Raw genomic sequence first — 21,310 nt, forward strand, 5'->3', positions numbered from 1 at the left:
GTCTCATAGCTGAGATATGAGTTAATAAAATTAACCACCTTTTACCCCATATTGGACTGCAGAACACAGGCTGTAATTCCACAGTTTTACCTGCTTAGCACAATAGTGTAATTATTCCCAATTCTACTCATATATAAATTCTATAAACATACAGATAATATATTATGTGTTCAAAACCAGTTAACAGTAAAAGCTGTTTGATTCAAGAATTATTAGACCTGCCAGCATGGCTTGGACCAGCAATGGTACTGCAAGAGAGAACACCAGCATCTCCATGGAAATGGCTTGCTGCAGATGCTCAGGCAGTTGAAGGTCTCTGGCTGGGGACAATGACATTAAGAAAGAAAAGTGACCAAAAACATTTCTTCTGTACACACATTTCAGCTGCAGTTGTTTCAGTATGAGAAGTGCTTTTGAAAGTAGCAGAATATATCAGTACTTGTAAAATTGCATTGTATTTAATTTCTGTAAGATTTTGTACACCACAACCTTAAAATCCTTTCCAAGTGCCTGCTTTCAATTAGTCTAAGACCCAATTGGTCTGTAACCAAATTAGGCAGCTATATGAACACTGGAAAGGCGGGCTTGGAATACACATTTTCTATAAAATAAATATAGAAACAGATTTTGAGGAATAAAAAAGCATAAATAAATAATATATATATCATTAAATAACAATGTAATTACTTTTTATATTATAGTTAAAATTAAGAGGGAGAACACAAGTATATATTATTACACTATCATAATTTTTAGTATCAATTTTTCTCTCAGCCAAGATCTAACAGAAGAAACTGTTCAAATAAGAATATATTTTATAAATTCATTTTTTCAGTGAATTTACTGTAGAATCCTTACCAGTGTTTAATTCTTCACTAGTATTTTCTCTCCTTAAATATATGTATAAACAAATGTGGAGTCTCATAAATGATAATTTAATTCTTGAGAGAACTTCTAGGTTGTTTTGTACTAATGACTGTGATTGGTAGTATTCTAAGGGTGCCAATTACCATGTAATTATGTTTATATTGATTACTTGTTACCACATATCTCTGTAGTAAAACTGAACAAGTATTCTTTGAATCTATACAAATGTTCTCCCCTAAGCCAATAACTGTGTAGATCATGGTCTGCAACTAAATTTCCTTAATTGTTTATTTTTGCACACACTTCTCTCATAAAATTTCTTATCCGCCTTAAAGACTCTCTCATCTCACTGCTAAAGGCTGAGGACAAAGAGCATGAAAATACAGTGAGGTCAGCATATTGTTTTCTGTCTCCTTGGAGAAATCAGTAATTATAAATCCTGTCACCCTGCTCAATCTGCTAAACCTGACCTGCTATCAAACATCCATGCAGGACAAAATACAAGTCTGAGATTGCTTTCCTCTTTTTTTTTTTTTTAAATTTTAACTTCAGTTGCCCTGAAGGTAGTTATCAGAAGTGGATTTACCACAGTAGGTAGGACTTTGAAATCTACTCATTGTTATTTCATAGGAATAGCTCCATTTTGGCCTCCCAGATTTTGTTTCTGTAAGCTGGGAATGTGCAACAAAGTGAATATTGCTGGGTAACCTACCCAAGAGCTTCCCAAGACAGCATGGAAAATTTATTTAGATGCTACAGATATTTTAGTCAAATTTTCCTAATCGTTTCCATAGGTTTGTCTTTAGGGAAGTAGTAATCCCTTTGGCACACGAATACTCTAATTGCTTTATTTCTTTGTGGTTAACAGCAACCATCCAAATAAGACTTGCACAGTGTGATACTGCAGACTGATACCCTATTTCACACACTCCCTCCCATTTTCATAACATTGCAAATTAACCTTTGCAACTTCTTGGTGAAAAATTATTAGTAAAAGAACTCCCAAGTATAATAAAATTATTACACAGTTTTATTTTGAAGAACATTTTGCATTTGTTTTTAATACAAAATGATGTAGGTCAAGAAATAATTTACAAACCTTTAAGTTCTTATCCTGGCATTTGAAATAAGAATGATTTCAGAGGAAGTCTGTAAGCTATTCATAGGAAACTGTCATTATGTACAAAATGTTTATTGACATGTTTTAAACATCACATTTGTAAAAATGTGAACTGGATTGCTATCTAGCATAGGAACTACAGGTAAAACCTGATAAGATAACTTGTTAGAACAAGTCATTGTTATCCAGTGCTAACAAAATAGACAGTAGCTTTCAGGGTGTTTTAATTATCCTCCAAGGTCATTTCAGCCTCAAAGACATTTCAGGGTTTTACTGCATTGTGAACAATATCGAAGCCCTCTCTTGATTGCATAAAAATAAATCTTTGAAACAGTACACATAGAACAACAGAAGGGTAGAGGCAATAAAATACTTTTTTATATCAAGGTTTTTGGTTCTGTGTGGAATCATACTATCACATTTCTTCTCATTCCAAGCAGAGTAAATAGTACTGAAGTAAAGCATTTTCATTTACCTGTGAAGTATTTTCTGCCTCAGATATTTCCTGTGTCAATTTAGGGTATGTAGGTATTACATTTTGTCAAAACTAATTGCCTCATGACCAGGAATACCCTGGCATGCACTTGACAAGGTCTTTGGGTTTTGGGATTTTTTGCATGGGGTTATTACAAAAATAAAATTAAAACTCACTTTTCAGTAAAAAAAAAAAAAAAAAAAAAAAAAAGAAAAAAAAAAAGTTGAAATTACTTTACATTTTTTACCTTTCCAAGTATAAGACTGAGTAGTCAACGGTACATCCCTTATGCAGAGAGATTCTTTTGATTCAATTATTTTTAAAAAAATCTGATCTGTTGCCAAGTTCAAACTTGACACTTTATCCCAAAAAGAGATTTACACTGAGAGGTGGCTCTATTTAAATATTTATGCTATAGATCTATATATTCCAAGTAAAAATACTTCTATCTAGAATTCTGTGGAGAGTTACAATAATTAGGGTCCATAAATATTGCTGCAGTTCAATTACGGTACAATAATTACAAAATATAGAACATCTCTTTACAAATACAAATCATTGTATATTACAATTAATTTACAATATTTTCTACTATATAATTTTTAGCAAACTATCTTATCTAATTCTACTATAACCTGGTTGCAAGTGCATTAGTAAGAATGCAATTATTCCAGTATATTTTGCCCTTAACATGATAGTCATAAAACAGACCATCTGAATGATATTTTCCTATGTAAACTGATGTTACATATGACGGATTATTCTTTATATAACTTCTTTTTCCAACGATCTCTAACAGGTAGAGCGTGACAAATTGTATTTTAGAAGAGCATTAAGAAAAGAAATCAGGAGGCAAGTTTGAAAACAATGTTAGAATGGATATGCAATGGGTAGCTGATATGCTTTGAGCACTGAGGTAATGACATTATTGGTTGTCATCACTCATCTCATGTTGCTGTTTCCCACACAATCCTGTGCCAGACCTCTACAGACATTGTCACTGACAAAATCCCGCTCTACTAGGAAGGACAGCAGCACAAGGTTGAAAGACAGGCAAGATATTACACCTCAGAATCCTGCTCTAGCCCTCAAAAAACTGATTGTCACAATCTGCTTGGTTTCAAAATAGCCTTATTCCTACAGAGGAACTGAAGACTCTGTGGGAGGAGACTTGACCTACCGCAGCTCTGTTCACATTTCGGCAACCTGGAGATAATAAATTTATTAGTTATGGCTTCCTTGAGGTGTGACATCACTCATACAAAACTTGGATTGGTTATTCACTCCAGCTAGTGCCTAGCATCTTGAAACTACGAGGCACTTTTTCTGTTATTAGAACATTTTCCTTGCTAAATACTATAAGCTTGTAATGCATATCATTTCATCAGCTAAGTCTTCCTCGTATCGTCCCGTTTCCGGCTCTTCGTCGCTGTAACCAGGACCAAAATCTTGAAGTTCGTAATCTTGTCTGCTTAAAATGGGGAACATATCCCCGTTGGTCCCATTGCTGATATTTCCATTGAGAAGGTTACTTGCTGCACTCTCCATCTCGTCAATAGTCATGTCACATGCATCAGCAATCTCGTGTTTCGTAGCCGAAACAAATTTAGGGTCCTTTGCATACCTTCCTAGGCCTTCAGATATAAGTACCTGGCAGAGGGAGGGGAGAGGCAGTTTCAGTGGAATTACAGAACAACAGACAGATCACAACACTGCTCACTGATGGAAAGCACCAGAAACCCCACGCTGAATCACTGGAGCAACCCACAGCCAAAGTGTACAGGTAAATACCAATTAAATCAACAATGAAAAGTCTGCAAAGCCCACCATGGTGTGTGGTAATGTAAGTGGTGCTGCACTACATCTGACACTTCTCTTAGAGATTTGGCAGCAGTCTTTGCTAAACATCACTCATCAGGCTGATACACTAAAGACAACAGTTAATACATCTCAGATGGTGCAGTTAGAACAACTGTCTGAAATACAGAATTTTATATGTTCTCAGTACTTTAGAGTACATGGAAAAAAGATGTTGAACTCCCATTTGCAAAACATAACAAAATGTGTTGTTTAGCTCACAGCAATGGAAAGGAAGTGATGGATGGAAGCTACAACCTTAACTATGATCAGAAATGCTGCACACGCTTTATCTTCAAATCTTTTTAAATATAAAAGAGAATTCCTAGCATCCTTTACTGCACCTACAAATCCATCCTTGCAGTTGTTATACTCCTCTCTGCACTTAGTACACTGATTCATGGAGGGGTTTTTTTATCTTTTTTTTTGATCTTTTATTCAGATTACTGTAAAAGTGGGGATTTATTTCTATAGAAACAACAGAGAGAACAGGCATATACATAATTTCTTATTGCTATTGTGGAAGGATACTTCAGAACTGATGCACATCCAGAAAACTAAGATTTCAAAATTCTGAAATATCTTTAGTTCTCTGATAAATCTCTCGCTAACATGAAGATCTGGATTCAGTAGAAATCCTTTACTACATGGAAGCTATGAATAAATTCCCCTCTTTACCTAAAACCAATTTGTGGCTATAAAAGTAAACATGTATAATCATGCACTTTTAAAAGTTAACCCCAACACTTCACAGAGAGACTCTTGGCTCCTCCAGAGGCTCCTGCGGCACTCACCGCTTCCACCAGGCTGTCTGCACTCCTCTGCTTGTCGCTGTGCTTGTGCCTGAAGTCGTTGGGGACGGTCAGGCTGGCTGGTGTGAATGTCCTGTAGGAAATGTCGGGGTCATCTGTGTACCAGGAGCTCCTGTGCAGGGAGGGCAGGCTGCCATTCATGTGCTCTGTGGAGTCAGCCCTGTCCACCTGGATCAGAGGGGTGTAATAGGGGGAGCGGTCCCGGTTGGGAGGGGTGGCAGGTGGGGTGGCCCAGGAACGCGTTGAACGACTCGGTGAATGTTTATGAGCTTTGCTGGAATCCAGACCTGCCACAGCCATCACCTGGTAAAGGAAAGAATTTTAAAAGTTAATGATTTCAAATACTCAGTCATACTCATTGCTCACTTCAGCAGTTAGCCCAAACCAATTATTTAGGCAGCAAAGTTAACATTTTCTGATGTGTAGTAGCCATGTAACAGAGGAATGGGACTGAAATTGGTAAACTGACACAACAAAATGGTATTTTTTCCATTTTACTCATATCACTAAATCTTTTTGCTTATACAATATATTAAAGAAAACAAAGTATAGAAACATTCCTTCTGTCCAGGGCAGGATAGGAAGCTGACAGCATTTTCCAAGCTGGGCACTGAGCCTCAGAAGGTGTCTATCTTGTACTTGCAAATTGTAACAAATGGAGTTGAGATAGGTAAATAATAATAGACAGCTGCTGTATTATACTGTCCTGGTCAAAATTTAGGGCATGGTGACTCTGAACACTCAGAGTCAAAGGGGCAGGCTACTCATTCTGTGTTTTGTACAAGGTCGATGTTTGAGAAGCCTTGTGTCTAGCAAACATTACACTGGTACTGCTTCAAACAGCAGTAAAAGTCGGGAGTGCAGTGTGGAGGCTGGAAAGATGTCATTCACTCTTAGTTAAGGAAGAGTTTGAGTTTACCTGCTGTTGCATTAAGTGAAGTGGCAGGGCTGTGCGATGGTGAAAATTAGGAGAGAGTGGAATGTCGTCTTGGCTACTTTGTCGGCGGAGGCATTCGAAGTTAAAGGAGGATCGTCTATGTGCTACAGGGAAACAATAATTCATTAGAAAAACTAAACATTTTTCTCAAAGTCTGTTATTTCCAGAATTCCAGGGCCAGTGAACTATGATACAAATAAAAACAGTTCCTCCAGTAAGAAACAAGTTGTGCTAATAGAATATGGCTGGTTATAAGATAAAGGACAGATTAATCACATAAGCAAAAGCAGTCCAAGGTAGAAATCATAGAAGCAACCTAACATGACAAAATTGGAAGCAGCTGCTTCAGAAAACAAGCTTGTCTGATACAGCTGACTGGCTCAGACACTCAGCTACAGAGTTTTGCCATAAACTGCTGTGACTTTCTTCTTTCCTCCCCATGGCTTCAAGCTTGGTTCTAACAAACCCGATTTCCCAAAGGAAATTTGAAGTCTCCAGTTCCTTGGAAGCAATGTGCAGTATGTAAAACTATATCCAAGTCAACTCAGGTTATCAATTCCTGATGTTTACTCTGTTGCTTAGGACAGCAATCCTCCATTGTCCCTGCTGTTACGTGCACTTTCATGATAGAAAACAAAAAGTAGAACTCTGAACTGAATCAAGATGTTTTGGCTGATGTGGAGCTGTTTCAGCTGTTCTTGTTGAAAGCCTGCAGAATGATGGGAAGCATGTGGGTACCTTTCCCCTGTGCCAGCTTCAGTGCACAGAAAACCTGGACACTGAGCTGCAGCTGAAATCCAGACCAACCCTCACAGCTGCAAGCACCGGAGGGGGACACTGGAGAGAACCTGGCTGTACCAAGTGAAGTGCCATGGAATTATGGCACCCCACAGTTGTCACCAGACACTTCATGCTGGATACTATCAAAGAGCCACTGAACTAAAATAGGCAACTCCACAAGGTGATACTGTCTAACTAATGCAAAATGTGTCTCTCTCCCTTGTCTCTATGGCAAATCCAAATACAGGAAAGCAAGCCTTAGCTCCTGATCCTAAATATGCTAAATGTACCAATACCAAAATGCAATCCAAAAAGTCCCTTCATCCAAAACAAGGCACTTCTTTGCATATGCTTCTCTGCAGAGAAGAGGCTGAAAGAAAATCTCAATCATTCCTCACTTCTGGAAGCTGCTCAAGTCCTGTGGTGAGATGAGTTTGGTATAGAAACATCCAGAAAGCTTAACAGAGAGCTCAGTTTACTGACAGCACTGGGTGTTATGTTCACATGGACTGAATCAGATGCTAGCAGGAACTGTTTAGTGCAATGCTGCATGTTCTTTTTTTTTTCTTTTTCTTTCTTTATTTATGTGAGATGATCAAGGCTTCCTCCCAGGCCATACACTAGTTACAAATAACAGATTTGAAATTCTTTTAAAATCTGCTCAGATATTGAGCTGCTAAAATCTCTCACCTCTTTTCCGGAGTTATAAATTAATGGTTATGACAGGAGGTCTGACACCAATTGCTCTTATGCCATTACATTGGTGAAAGTCAAAGATTTCCTAAATTACCCTTATGCAACTTTGATCAGAACTAGGTCCTCTTATCCTAGGATAACAAATACTCTTATCTAGTACCTTAGCCTAGTCTCCTGTAGATGAGATAAAAAGCGTAACTTCCGCTAAATAAATGACTGCCAAACACTGTCATTAAAACTTTATCTCTAAGACTGCAGTTAGAGGAAACCTTCAACCCTCCACTCAAAACATTTTCATGGGCAGACCCAAGAAAATTTCTGTATGAAAGCTTTTCTCCTGCAATCTGTGAAATGGATATGCAAAGCATCTATCTGTTTCTTTGGCTTAAAGTTCTTCTGCTATCAGAAAAGTCTGTAGAAAGATATTCAGGGGTCTCCTTTCACAGTCTCTCCTTCATCTGATGTATTTCCCTTCTGCTACTGAAAGACAGGAGCTTTCTGTACCCTTCACTATTGCTCAGCTGTTATTTGCTCTCCGTGGTGCTAGACTCATTCTGCCCCTGTGCCCCTTCAGGGCAGAAATCCAAACAGCAGAGACCATTGCCAGTCTTGTCATAAGGAGTTGGGAGCCTAAAGTGTGGATCTAATACTGGCAGTATTGCTGGAGAATGCAACCTTTATTGTATGAAAATATATACTGCTGCTGCCTTTTACCACTGCTTTCTGTAGCTTTAAACAGTCTGAGACTGTACCCCAGATATAAAAGTATCTCAATACACTTGAGAATCTCTGAGACAAGAAAAAGCCTTAAAAAGAGGTTGCTTTTGCACTTGTAGTGCCACCCCAAGGACTTCCTCTCAGTGAAGGGTCAGAGGTCAAAGACCAAACCCAAGAATGTTGAGTCTGTGCCTGGTTTCACCAGAGGATTAGCACTGCTAATCTCTGCTCTAGGGCCTGGAACACATAAAGACAGAATTACAAGATAAGAAGAAATGTAGAATAAGAAGAAATGTAGATAAGAAGAAATGTAGATAAGAAGAAATGTAGAAATGCAGATAATGCAATATTGTTCTTGAGATAAGGAAAAACCAAGGGATACAGATATAAGGAAGAGAAGAAATAAAAATTAAAGAAACAGGAAAAAACATCTGTTGACAGTGCTATCTCTATAAATTGAAACATCTTCTCCCTCAGAAGAAGCAGAATTTTAAGCATTGTTCCTCAGATAGCAGAATAAGGTACCAATGGCAATCTGAAATAAGATGCTTAAAATCCAAGTTTTTTTAAAAAAGCCTTTTTAAACTGGAATCTGTCTGAATGCATTTGAATTATTTCAGATTTGCAAGCAAATTGTCCTGAATGTACTTACGTGGTGGTGTTGGAGGTAGCAGCCGTCTCCTAGGAGATCTTTTTGTATCATAACACATCTGTGAATCATCTTCCTCAAAAAAACCATGTGGGTGATGGTAACCTTTTGGTCTCTCAAAATCTGAGTCATGGCAGTGATATCTACAGTGGTAATCATATCTGTGCCTGCATTAAAAATCAAAAAAGAAAATATTCTGTCAGTGAACTTTTGTAAACAGTTCCAAAATTAGTTTCCTTCTAATTTTCAGGTCTACTCTTTCTCCAGGAAGATAATTAACCACTGCATTCTGTAATTGCGCAACTCATATTTAAAATCCAATTTCTGTAAGATTTTGAGAGAAGGCATATACTTTTGTACTAGTAAAGTTACATGGTCAATACTTAGGCTAAATTTTTAATCATACTGTATTTTCAATTAATTTAATCTTACCAGTACAGGCAGAAATATAAGACCTCAGTTGCTTAAAAAAATAAAATAAATACTCTCTTCTAGTCCTGCCATGCTCTCTTGAGAACCCTGGTTAAGGTGCAGAAGCTCAGAATGGATTTAAGCTTCTTACACTCTGGATATTCTCATGTTTAAAATTAGATTTTGGAAGGGTGTTACTTGATGCTAACTGTCATACAAAAAAGTTAGTGACCTGAGGTTTCTGTAAAATTTAGCTTTCATGCAAATCTCAGCTTTTATGCAAACCAACACAAATGCAGATTAGGGTGCCAATCTTACCAGAATTCAGCTGGTGAATGTAGAGGAGAAGGAGGAGGAGAATTAAGAATGTCTGGCACTTGAGCATATGCACTTCTGCATCTAAGATAAAATTGCAATAAATTCCTCTACTTCTGGGCCAGACTTGAAAATTTTAAAAAAATGGACTGAAGTGGAAATTATTTTTGAGATCCTACTGAATGTATTCAGTAGAAAGGAATCATCTTTGGAATACTCTCTGTTCCTACTCATCATTTCCCATTTCAGCAGTTGTGGAGTATTAATTTAATTAGAGAATTTGCAGTGTGAATGTACTTAATGAAGCCTTTACATCTGTGTACCTAAAATACTGGAATATTTTTGCATGCTATTTTATTTAACAAATATTTTTATTTAACAACAACATTTTATAGAACAAATATCCTCACCTGTTTCCTGACAACATACTGTCATCTTCATAATATTCTTCTCCACTGTAATACTCCTGCTCTCCCAAATAATGATCATCATTGCAATAGTCTTGGACTTCATGTTCTTCCCTGCGAATCGTAGGTCGGCGCCCATCACCAGTGTCAGATCTGTAAGCAGCAACCAAATAGTGGGGTTTTTTTCTATTTTTATCATTTATATGTTGTTTATTGTATACAGAGCTCCTTTAATGTGCTTCAAAGAGGAAGAGAAAAAGACAAGCATTAACAGCTCTCTAGTTCAGAATGTGGTGTTACAGCAGTGCAGAGCAGTGCAGTTCAGAACATGAATGATGTATCTGCTTCTTCTTTATTTCCTTGTGGTACAACAGAAAAACAATAAAAGGATGCTCAGTGAAATCAAATACATTCAAGATATTTTTATATGATACACACTGTCATTTGGAAAAACACTGCCTCTCTCCAATGCCTGGGGTTTGCCAAATGGCTCAGCTATTAAGAATTCTCACTGAGGTGTTCAAAAACAAATCTGAAATGGATATGCAAATCTAGACACTCAAACCACCACTGAACACCCATTTACCAATGCACTTCAATTCAGTCAATCCATCCTATATTTTAAAAAGTGTCTTAGAAAATATTTAGACAGAAGATTAGGAAAGATTTTGGGTCTCCTATGAAAGGAAATGTACACATTAACACTTATCAAAGCTATCACCAGTGTTTTTTTCCAGTCTTGGTAAGTCAATTTTTAACAAGGGCTACAATCAGGTGTGATCTTTAGCCTGTTGAAAACTGCAGAAACCTGCCTGGACTTTCAAAAGGACTTGAATAATTTTGAACTTCACCAGAAGTTTGTCCTTTTAAAATGGGCAGTAAAAAAATTGACTTAAAAATTGTCACTTAAGTTACTGAGCATATGCACTGTTATACAGTTAATTTAGAAATGAAACAGGAAAGGAGAAAAAAAAAAAAAAAGGAAGAAGAAAAACTCCCTGTCCAATTATGTCATAAAAATATCAACTCACCTAATATATGTTTCATAGTAGCGTGTTCTATCCAGGTAGGCCATGAAAATGAGAAAAATAGTTTAAGAACAAGTCATTTAGAGAAATTCTTCAGTGATTACAATGTCTGTGCTGTAACTAATGAATTCACTTTAAAGAAAGCTGCTACTTTCAAACCCCAGTGAATCTTAATGCATCTCCCATTCATCAGAGCTAGATTTTAAATACAGCTCATACATCAGTAGGCAACAGAAACGAAGATTCAAATTAATTTCACTTAGCTTACGTTTCCTATAGTGTATTTATAAATTATTTTAAAACAAGGATGTATTTAAGTTTACCTCCTACTGCTTGGCCTTCTGCGCCTCTCGTGGTCAGTCCTGGAGTGTGAGCGGTAACTGTTTTCAGATCTATGCTCACGATTTCCAAAACTTGCGTGTCTTCCATGGACTTTGGACACGTTGGCATTATTGAGATTGGCATTTGTTGAGTTTGGAACGTGCTTTCCTACCGAGTTGTGGTTGTGGTGATTGTGGTACACAGAGTTTCCTGCCTGATGATACATGTTTTTCTCAGTATCGCTTGCAGAGGGAATTGAAGGCCGCTGGACGTGTAAGGGACGGTGTGTGGTGTTGATCTGCTGAAATGAATCTCGTCTGTCACTGCTAATGTGGTTTATGTGGTTGCCAAAGAGGGCACCATTCCTCTGTTTTAGGGGAAAAGAAAGAAAAAAATTATATCAGGTATCTTAACAGAACATGCTCTTGACAGTGACAACTGACTTTTCTCTCCTACATGCATAGAAAAGTAGCAATTCAAGTAACCTGTGATTTTTCTTTCTAATTTTATGATGCTTCAGATGGGATCTCCTGAAGTGACAGAGATGTGATTGTGGTGATGACAATATTGTATTTCAGAGTCAATAAATAAACAGTATGCCGTGATCGTTATTCTTTTCCACACAACTAAAAGTGACACATCCAGCTTTCTCCACATTTTATTACGCAGGAGAAACCTAGATTCCCATACATGAACATGCACCAGCTTCCTCAGAAAGAGACGTGTTTGCTGAATTTTTGGGAAGGCTTTGGTGGAGCTGTGTCCTGCTCTCCCGGAGCCCCGGTTTGCAGCAGGCGTCACTCAGACAGGATGGAGTGCCATGCAACAGCTTGCAAGCAAATCCCCGGTAGGGAACATTCAGCTTCAGTGCTCCCATTCTTTCTTCTTGCAGAGGTACAAGAAAGAGTAGTTTCTGTTCATCAGCCCTGGGGGTGTAATGGATGGTGAAAGGGAGGATGAGGTGCTAAGTTATGACTATGACATGCAGCTCTCTTGGACACCTGACCCAGGTTAGGGAGCCTCCCTGTCTAGCCAGGTGTGGGTCCTGGATGACAGCAGTCTGAGTTGCAGCTCAATCTAGAGAAGACAGGAGGTAATGATGGTTGGCAGAGAAATGCATCTATTGATGGCAGCTGAGCCACTGTCTCCAGTGCCACGTCCTCCTTTTTGCAAAGGACGCTAGCAAGCTACGGGGCTTCTGCTGTAATTCCTGCAGAAACATGATTTTACATCTGCTTCTTATGAAATGCTTGGGAAAAAATAGTTTTCTTGCTGGCTGACAAATGGTTTGCAGACTGCCTCTGATTATAACACCAAATTTACACGTTCACCATTTAGGACTAAATAGGATAATGAGGAAACCAAATCTTTTTTCTGATTGATTCTTACTGAGATCCCTCATGGGACTGGAAATGGCATTTATATTTAGTCGACCTCTGTGTAAACCCATGCATCCATTTTAAAATACACAACTCCCTGTCTGCTGTACTTTGCTAGCATGTTTTCATTTTCTTCTTCCTATCTACCACTGCAGAGGTTAATACCAGTTTCAGCCTTGCTAGTATCAAAGTTTGAGATGGCAAGGTTCATGCCTTTTGATAGGATTTGCTCAAGAAAAATTCAGAATTAATGAGAAAGAATTAGGAGCAGGAGAACCACCCTGCAGGAACTGCTTTCTAAATTTATGAAGAAATGCAAGTGTCCTGTTACTACCATTTCTATAGATTTATACATAAAATATACTTATTTATAAAATATTTATATGTTCTGTTTTGAGGGGTTTAAAAGTATTACTAATATAATATTATTTCATATTCAAGGATAAGGTCACTCTTTACTCTCATATTATACAAAAAACAATTCACATGGTTGTGTTCTGACATTACTTTATAAACATCTTCCTCCTCCTCTGGATTGTTTTCCTCTGGTTCATCATCTTGCAAGTCACAGGATATAGCTCGGCGTATTTCTGGGCCAATATCATGAAGTGTCCTTAGTCCTGCCTAAATCAATGACAATACCATAATACATTAGGAAAGCAAATTCTTTTTTGCTCTTTAATTACAGGTGTTAAGTTTATTTTAAAGGACAATTAACAGTTTTTGTATCCTGACATCCACAGAGGATGCATCTTGCTGTAAGTTCCTTTACTGTTACTAATAAAAAGTTTTATATATTCCAGTACCACCCTGTTGAGGTGATCGTGTCTTTATCATCTCACAGTGTAGACACTGACTAAAACACCACTGATGTTTATGGACCCCAATAGAAGAAAAATTAATCTTATTAAAAGGTGTAAGTAATCAGCAAGAGCTATAATAAAATGCATTTCAATGAGATGTATATTTAATGTCCAAAACATGTTTGCAGCCTGTGTCAACAAAGAAACGCAAGGAGATCTTTGCTATAGCAACAGCAATTTTAGCAGAGCTCAGATGGAAAAGAAAGCAGTGAAATAATTCCAGCTCATCTGCACTGCACTATGATTTGCAGATATTTGGCGTAAAGCTTCAGTTTAGGACAGAAACCCTTTGAGTTGGAGCAGCAGAGGCTCGGTGTACATCTCTTCATATTCCTCTCAAGTTTGGTACCACAGGCAACATTTAGGAAAAGGGATAATGGTGAAACAGTCCTGGACAGACCTGCACATCAGGAGGAAAGAGACATCATACACCACTCAGCCAAGAACTCAGTGTTTTGTACAGGCCTTCCTTCAACAAGGAGACATTTTTCCTGATTTAATTCTGGCTGTTATGGTCCAAAGCAAGAAACACAATCTCTTTCTTTCCAGCAACTTCTTTTATCTCATCAGGTTCAGAAGAAATCCAAGATGTGTGTGTGTTTAACCCTTCACTTACCACTACACTTACACTACTAAAAATCCTGCACAGCACTTGGCTCTATTTTTTATTATGATCTAAAAATCTGATTTATTCTTTTTTAGCATTTTTGAAGGAGATGTGAGGGCTGTCCCAGCACAGCACTGACATTGCATGTTACTTGCCCTGGGGGGAGCATGAAGATGTGTAAAGAATTTTGTGTGTTTCAGGGCTGCAGAAGGAGCTGAGAGACCCTGGAGGACCCCAAACATGGCTTGGTCTCACTGATGCTGTTTCCTCACACATTCCCAGGAGCACACTCAAAACTTCTGCTCAAAACAGAAACAGCTTCTTTGCTGGGGAGAAATGGCATTTATGCAGTGTGGGCAATCAGAACCTGGAAAGGGATGAACCAAAAAGCTTTGAACCTTAATGGTGTAGATTTACTACAGGCTCCACTTCAGGTTTCACTCACTCCAGTATTTCCCTTCCTGAAAAAGGTGCTTGACTAATTTTAATATCTACATCTATTTGGCAATTCCATTTTCTTCCTCAGGGATGAACTTTCAGAGTTATGCTATAATTGAACAAGACTCTAAAAATCATTTACTAGTGAGTTAATATACAGTACTCGTTTCATGAATACATTGTGCTTTTCCCCACTTCTTATGCTAATTGCACAGTCAAAACCTCAGCAAGGTTGCTAATGTCATCCTTTTGCAAGGTGCTAAAGGGGAGAAAAATTAACACTTTAAGGTACAGCTATTCAAGTGGAAGACCAGAGGTGTCTATTTACTTAGCAGAGACAAAGACAGTATTTATTTACTAGAGGATTGCTATTATATTTTATTTGACCATTAGCTACAAGAGCCACTTTGACTTCACACTCACTACCTGCTGACTTTAGAGCAAAGAGAACCAAAAAGAAAAAAAAACAACTTCAACTGTTACTTTAACATAAAAATAAACTGAGCATAGTTTGAACAGAATACAAATTTAAAATTGCTAAAAGAAGGAAATTAGCATCCAAAAAAATACCTGAATAGACCTACACTACAGCACTGAACATAAGAGACACAGCAAAGTTTTGATTGTCCAGAGGAGCCCATCTCTCAGCTCTGGCTGAGTGTGCTGCTCTAAAACTGCCCAAAAGCTCTGAGTTTTCAGCCAGCCTGGGCTGCCTTCGAGCTGAGTCCTTCTGTGAACACAGCACTGTCAGAGAGCAGCATCAGACAAAATTTAACTCTGACAAAATCTACTAGCTCATACTCCTGTCTGCCAAATTGTGGCAAAGCCCCACAAGTATATGCCTGGAAGCTGAGAAAAGCCACGTGTTTGACAGCAACACACTGAATAGTAATTTAATTTTGATTACATTTCTAACTGCCTTCTGGCTTACTTCTTGGTGAATTACCCCTCCTTTACTCAAGAGAAAGCAGACAGCCTTTATCATCTCATCTCTCTCCAGCAGTACTCATTTCCAAGGAACAGACCTCTTGCATTTACACAGTCAGCAGGGGAAGAAAGGAACCTGGCTCACTATATACAAAGGTATATGTTAGTTCCATCAAACCCAGCAGCTTTGTTCACTCACAGCCAGCACTGAATCTCTCAAGTAACACCACTCTCCAGAATTGAAATATTCCTCAGTTTATTTGCTCTAATGAACGACCTACAATAATTTTGTGAACTCCCTCCTCAAAATGACTGCTCCCACTCGCTGTCTCATTTTACCTGGTGCAATCCAACAGCGTTCTAAGTAATCTAAGAAACATTTCTGTGACAGGGAGCACCACACAATGATACAAATGCTCATTCTGAGCTCTTACTGTTAGGACAATTCTTCATTAGATCAGTCTAAAAAAGAGAGCCTGGACAGTGAATTGTCTACCCTTGCCAGAGGTGTGCTTCTTTCTTTTTCACTAAGACTGCTAAAGTTCTTAAGAGGTGGCTTTTGCCCTAAGTAGAACTTCGTAACACTTTTATTACATATAAAGATTCAAGATGTGCCACATTGCTGAAGCATCATGAATATTTAAAAAGTCAAATTTGAGTGTTATAGAGGAATTACTTCCTCACAGCCCTTGATCATGGCTCTAACTCTGTTCTACAGATTTCACTAGAAGTTTGCAAAAGGAGTTACTTCTTGTTCAGACACACTGTTTATCCAAAATTTAATTTTTGATTTCTTCCTTGCTTCATCTTTTTTGTCTTGTAGGTGAGAGAAAGACGAGAAGTATCAGTCCAAAGGTTACTTAGCAAAGCAGTGACACAGAATGCTGAACAACATAATTACAGGCAAAACCCAAGATTGTCTTTAATTAGGCTTTCTCATAAATGCCCAGAATGACTTCAGATGCACATGGTAATTCTGTGCAGCTGTGCTCTGGAGGCACAACAGCACCTGCAATGTTTTCTGGATGGCACAAAGCACAGATACACCAGTGCTGGGTCCTAAATAACATCTCAAGAGACAATGACTGATGCTTCTGTCTCTCACAGACCATTGAGACAATACAGATGTGTTTTCAAAAGCAGAAATAACAGAAATGTAGGAGTCCCTCATCCTCAGTGAGAAAAGATAAATGACAAAAAAATGTACCACTAGACAGGTTATTTATGCCTTAAGGGGCTTGAAAAGCACCTCACACTAAAACATCAAAACATTTGGAAGTTAAACATGTAAACATTTTGAAAAGTCTGCTTTTAACAAATGCCAAAAAGATTTTAAATCAACTTCCCACATCTACAGTATGCATAAAAAGAGTAACACCATTTAAAATATATGTCTTATATTAAGAAATCTGTGTATAATGCAGGACTCCAGTCATGAATTTCAGAAAAAAATTCAAATGCTCATAAATACTGGAACTACAAAAAGATAATTTTCCATATACCTCAACTCAGTCCACAACCATTTTAAGATATGGTTCAACCTACATATAGATGCAGTTTAAGCTTAGTTCAAGAAGTGCAAGCACAATACCCTTATTTAAATAATATCTGTGTCACCTACACTATTTCCAATTGCTAAAATACCCAGTGGTTCCTCTTCTGAGCCATCTTAAAATGATACCAGGAACTGGAAGACACTGGCAAACTTTGCTTCACAGACTTTACAACAATGCTGTATATTTATGTATATTGCTATATAAACTCACTAGAATTGGAAAAAAACCCACAAACATTAATTCCAAATGCTTAGGCTTTCAGAGCTTCACAATCCTGGAAGCCTATGACTCTAAAAACGTTCCTATAAACCATTAAATATATAGGCAAAGAACATGTTTTTACTATCTGCTTATTTTAGAGCAAAGAAAACTACAAGAGTAAAACACCTCACAGCTACACTGACACTTCAACATAAAAATAAACTGAGCTTAGTATGAACAGAATACAATGACAGAACCACTTTAAAAAGGAAACAAGCATGCAGAAAAATAGCTGAATAACCTACACTATAGCAGTGGACATAAGAGACATAGTAGTCAAGCCTTGATTGCCCAGAGTTCTCCATCCTGGCAGAGCCCGGCTCCCAGCGCTGAGCGCGCCGCAAGCGCACAGAGCCCTGAGCCAGCCCAGGCTGCCAGAGCTGAGCCCTTCTGAGAGCACCACATGAACATGAGAGCACAATTAAATGGAACTTGAGCAACAAACCAACCCTCAGCTGACGCCTACCAGAGGGTTTGGCTTCTTCCTTTTTTCTATTACCGTTTACTGCAGGGTTAATAATAGATTTTTATTTTTTTATTTTTATTTTCGTTTGCAGAGAGAAAAAAGCATCATTAATTTAATCTGAAACACTTCTCCAAAATCAGGCTCAGGTCAATAAATCAGTGCTTTTATGTACTTGGGATGTGAAAGAAAATATCCTTTAACTTTTATTTTTGTGTATTAACAAAGAGGGCTACACATAAATAGATATGAAATATAGATGTGTTGCGTAGTTTTTACAGTAAGAGTTTTCCATAGGGAAAATAGTGTAGAATTAGTTCATTCCCTCTCTGTGCTAGATGAAAGTAATTAAAATTGTTCATGCTTCACTTAACACCTATTTTACTAGCAATGTGACCACTGTTTGGCTCAATACAAGTTTCCATCATTACATAAAGACATCCCTTTCTGACCCAGAAAATATATTTGTTGTCACTGCATAATTATCAGTCACTAGCACAAGAAAGGCAATGGAAGCCTTTTTTGTTAGTGACCTCAGGGCATGTGTAACACCACAAAAATGGCAAAAACAGCTGACTCAAACTGCTCACCCATCATTTCACAGCATTTGTCCTCTTGCCTTCAAAAGGGTGTGAATTCCCCTGGGTCTGCAGAAGACAAACTGTGGGGTTCCAAGGCATGTTGTTATTGCAGCTCTGAAGATGATTTTGGTGATAATTTGCAAGTTTAAACAAACTGTGGTTGCTTATAACTTGAGATGTCCTCTTCTGAGTGAGGAGGAATTTGAAACTTCATGGCAGAAAGACTTCCTTGACTTATCTGCAGGAGCAGATAATCATTCCCTCTTTAGGCTCCTGCCTCCTCTCTGGCACAAACCCAAACAGCAGCCTAGGTTAGGCTAACAGTGAATGCTACACCCTTGAGGAAAACCTGAGCTCTACAGAATAAAAATCACCCTGAGTGAAGTTACTGTGGAGCAAGAAGAGGAATTCCTGCCTGCTGCATGTCCTGGCATACACAAAGCAAATCCAGTTTTGCAAGGCGATCTACTCTAATTTTCTAACTCAACCCAAACTTCCATTGTTTCTTCTCCTGCACCAAACACACCTCCAATCCAATGTCAGAAGGAGCTTTTTCCTTTATTGGAGTTGGGTGGAGGTTCTGGCCCCTAAACATGAGGGGGCTGCCAGAGACATTCTTGTGGCACAGTTCACAAGTTTTGAGTTCAACCAAAAAAAAACTCAGGTAAAGGATGCAAGTTTCAGTTTCATGTGTTGAAATGCTAAGTCTCAATGGCAAAAAACCCCTATTCTGTATATTCTAGTATTCATTCACCCTGAAATTAAATGCTCTGTGCCTCCCTCTGAAGATAACATCTTCTAAGAACAGTATTTTTATACGTGCTCCTTTGGTCACTCTGACTTCCTGAGCCCACAGACTGGATCTTCAGCTATGTAATGTGACTTCCAAGGGAAGATTTATTCCCACACCTGGTGAAACAAAACTTCTTAAAACAACTACTGTAGGCCACCAGAAAGCCTCAGTGGGCTTTCTGAGCTCAGAATTTTACTCTGTGTTATGCAATTCTCTTCAGCTGACTAAAGACAGTGTGGATGGCTCCCTGTCTTTCATACTACACTTTTTCTGGAAGTGCTATTCTTGCTGAAAACGTTACATTTCATGACCTTGAACTCTAGTTGTAGTATTGTGGAGATTTTGTTTTGCAGTTCTAAAAACCTTTTCTATCTCGCATGTAAAAGATTTTAAATTATTCTGCATCACTTTTCTGCCTGTGTTAATGTAAGGTGCTCTGTCAGAGACAGCAGCATAAGAACATGTTTTTAAAAGTTTTAGCTAAAAGCATGGCATCCAATTTAATATCCCAGGTTACAACTAAAGGACTAGTTAAAAAAAAGTGTAATTCCCTTGGAAAAACAGGGCCTTAGGCCATTTGACAGTTACAGGGTTTCCCTTCAGTATCTTCAAAAGTACAGAACGAAATTATTGTAAAAAATTCCTCCTGAGTATGAGGAATAAAAGAGGGCAAAGAAATTATCTATGTTTTTTTAAAAAGCTGTTTCAGTCTCATAAAGCAGGGGAAATGGCAACATCCATTAATGGTTTGCCCAACAGGTATCCTTTGAATTAAAACAATGGATTCTGTCACAAGGAGCCTTCTGTCTCACAGGGGCTGTTAGCTCTCTCAAGGCAGGAAAGTGTGACATGGCCAACTGTAAGAATCAGCAGGGTTATAAAACTGTAACTCGTGTTTTTCTTCACTCAGAGTTTAGGAAGGGACTGTAAATCTCAATAGCAGGTTGTTTTTCTTCATCTCTTGCAAGAAGCAGGAGATAAGGAAAGCCAGAAGCCAAGAGAGATTTCCTGGGCTTGCCCATCTTTAAAATGTGAATCTCACAGAGGCAGATCTGGCTGTCTAAATGGTTTAATAGGCTGTCAATTCTCAGAGCTAGCCAGATATTGGTTTCTTTGCTAGGCACAGAGGAAGCTCTTAGCAGGTTTTCTCAGAAAAATCATTTCTGTGGGGTTCTTCTTCCCTCCTCACCAAATGTCAATTAATGCAAAACCAGCACACCAGGCTAGATAATCCAGGAACTACAGGGTTTATTAGATCCTTAGGAACCATGCTCTTCACTAATTAACTAGTTCATTCACCCCAAGAGAAAGACACAGGTATCAGCTAAAATACAAGAGCATTTATGGCTCATATGGCCTTTGACACAAATTGGAACAGGTGACATTGCTTTTACCTGCTGATTTGCTTAAGGATTTTGCAGCATGACATCTGGTCTAAAATGGGGTGAGATGCGAACTAGAATATGAAAATACAGTTGCTCTTGTTCTTTACAAGTAGAAGAATGAGATGGCTGGGAAACCTTTTCTTAATAGTCTAGTAAAAGTACTTTCCTTGTCTTATTTAAAGCTCTGAGCAAGCAGTTCCAATATAGAAAGGTTCTAAATGACAGAGTTCAAAAAATCACAGCCAGATGTAGGCCAGCTTCTGCTGCTCTCATCTCCAGTTCAGAAAGCAGGGGCTCTTAGCAGTGATATGACTGTGACTACCAGAAACTGGGAAATTGAGTTCAGGGAAACTTAATAAAAGCTGCTGCTGAAGTGACATGCCTGCCCCGACAGTAGAAAGTTGCTAATTTAAAAAAAAAAAAAATAGAAAGGTTCTAAATAGAAAAGGTATACATAGCCAAAACTAAAAATAAAGGTCCTGTATTTAATGTCAGATTTCAGTGTCAGGAACTCAGGCATAGCTGAGGGACAGAAGGCTGACAAATTCTTTTTCTGTGGTTGTTCCATTCATGTCTTTATAACAAAGTCAGGTGCTGCAATAGTGAATGTGCAGCGTGTTGGATTAATTAATGCTGGAGCATTTCTGCTATAGTGACACAACAAT

The 21,310-nt window shown here is 38.2% G+C and overlaps 1 protein-coding gene across 22 annotated transcripts in view; it reads right to left on the reverse strand.

Annotated features, from left to right (window-relative positions):
• Positions 1-1,874: 1,874 nt before the first annotated feature.
• The window catches only part of CACNA1D (calcium voltage-gated channel subunit alpha1 D), a 168,727-nt gene continuing 149,291 nt past the window's right edge, over positions 1,875-21,310 (reverse strand). For 19 of the 22 annotated variants that reach the window (XM_086846684.1, XM_086846699.1, XM_086846702.1 and 16 more), the window contains 8 exons: positions 13,279-13,395; positions 11,395-11,759; positions 11,075-11,101; positions 10,047-10,196; positions 8,914-9,077; positions 6,051-6,172; positions 5,114-5,434; positions 1,875-4,112 (listed from right to left, as the gene is read on the reverse strand). In XM_086846684.1, coding sequence (XP_086702810.1) covers positions 3,819-4,112; positions 5,114-5,434; positions 6,051-6,172; positions 8,914-9,077; positions 10,047-10,196; positions 11,075-11,101; positions 11,395-11,759; positions 13,279-13,395 — 1,560 coding nt within the window. In that variant the 3' untranslated portion in view covers positions 1,875-3,818. The remainder of the gene's footprint in view (positions 4,113-5,113; positions 5,435-6,050; positions 6,173-8,913; positions 9,078-10,046; positions 10,197-11,074; positions 11,102-11,394; positions 11,760-13,278; positions 13,396-21,310) is intronic. The other 3 variants (XM_086846707.1, XM_086846706.1, XM_086846694.1) reach the window with 2 other exon arrangements.

Source organism: Cyanistes caeruleus, chromosome 11 (assembly GCF_971803275.1).
Source record: "Cyanistes caeruleus chromosome 11, bCyaCae1.hap1.1, whole genome shotgun sequence".
Lineage (NCBI taxonomy): Eukaryota > Metazoa > Chordata > Aves > Passeriformes > Paridae > Cyanistes > Cyanistes caeruleus.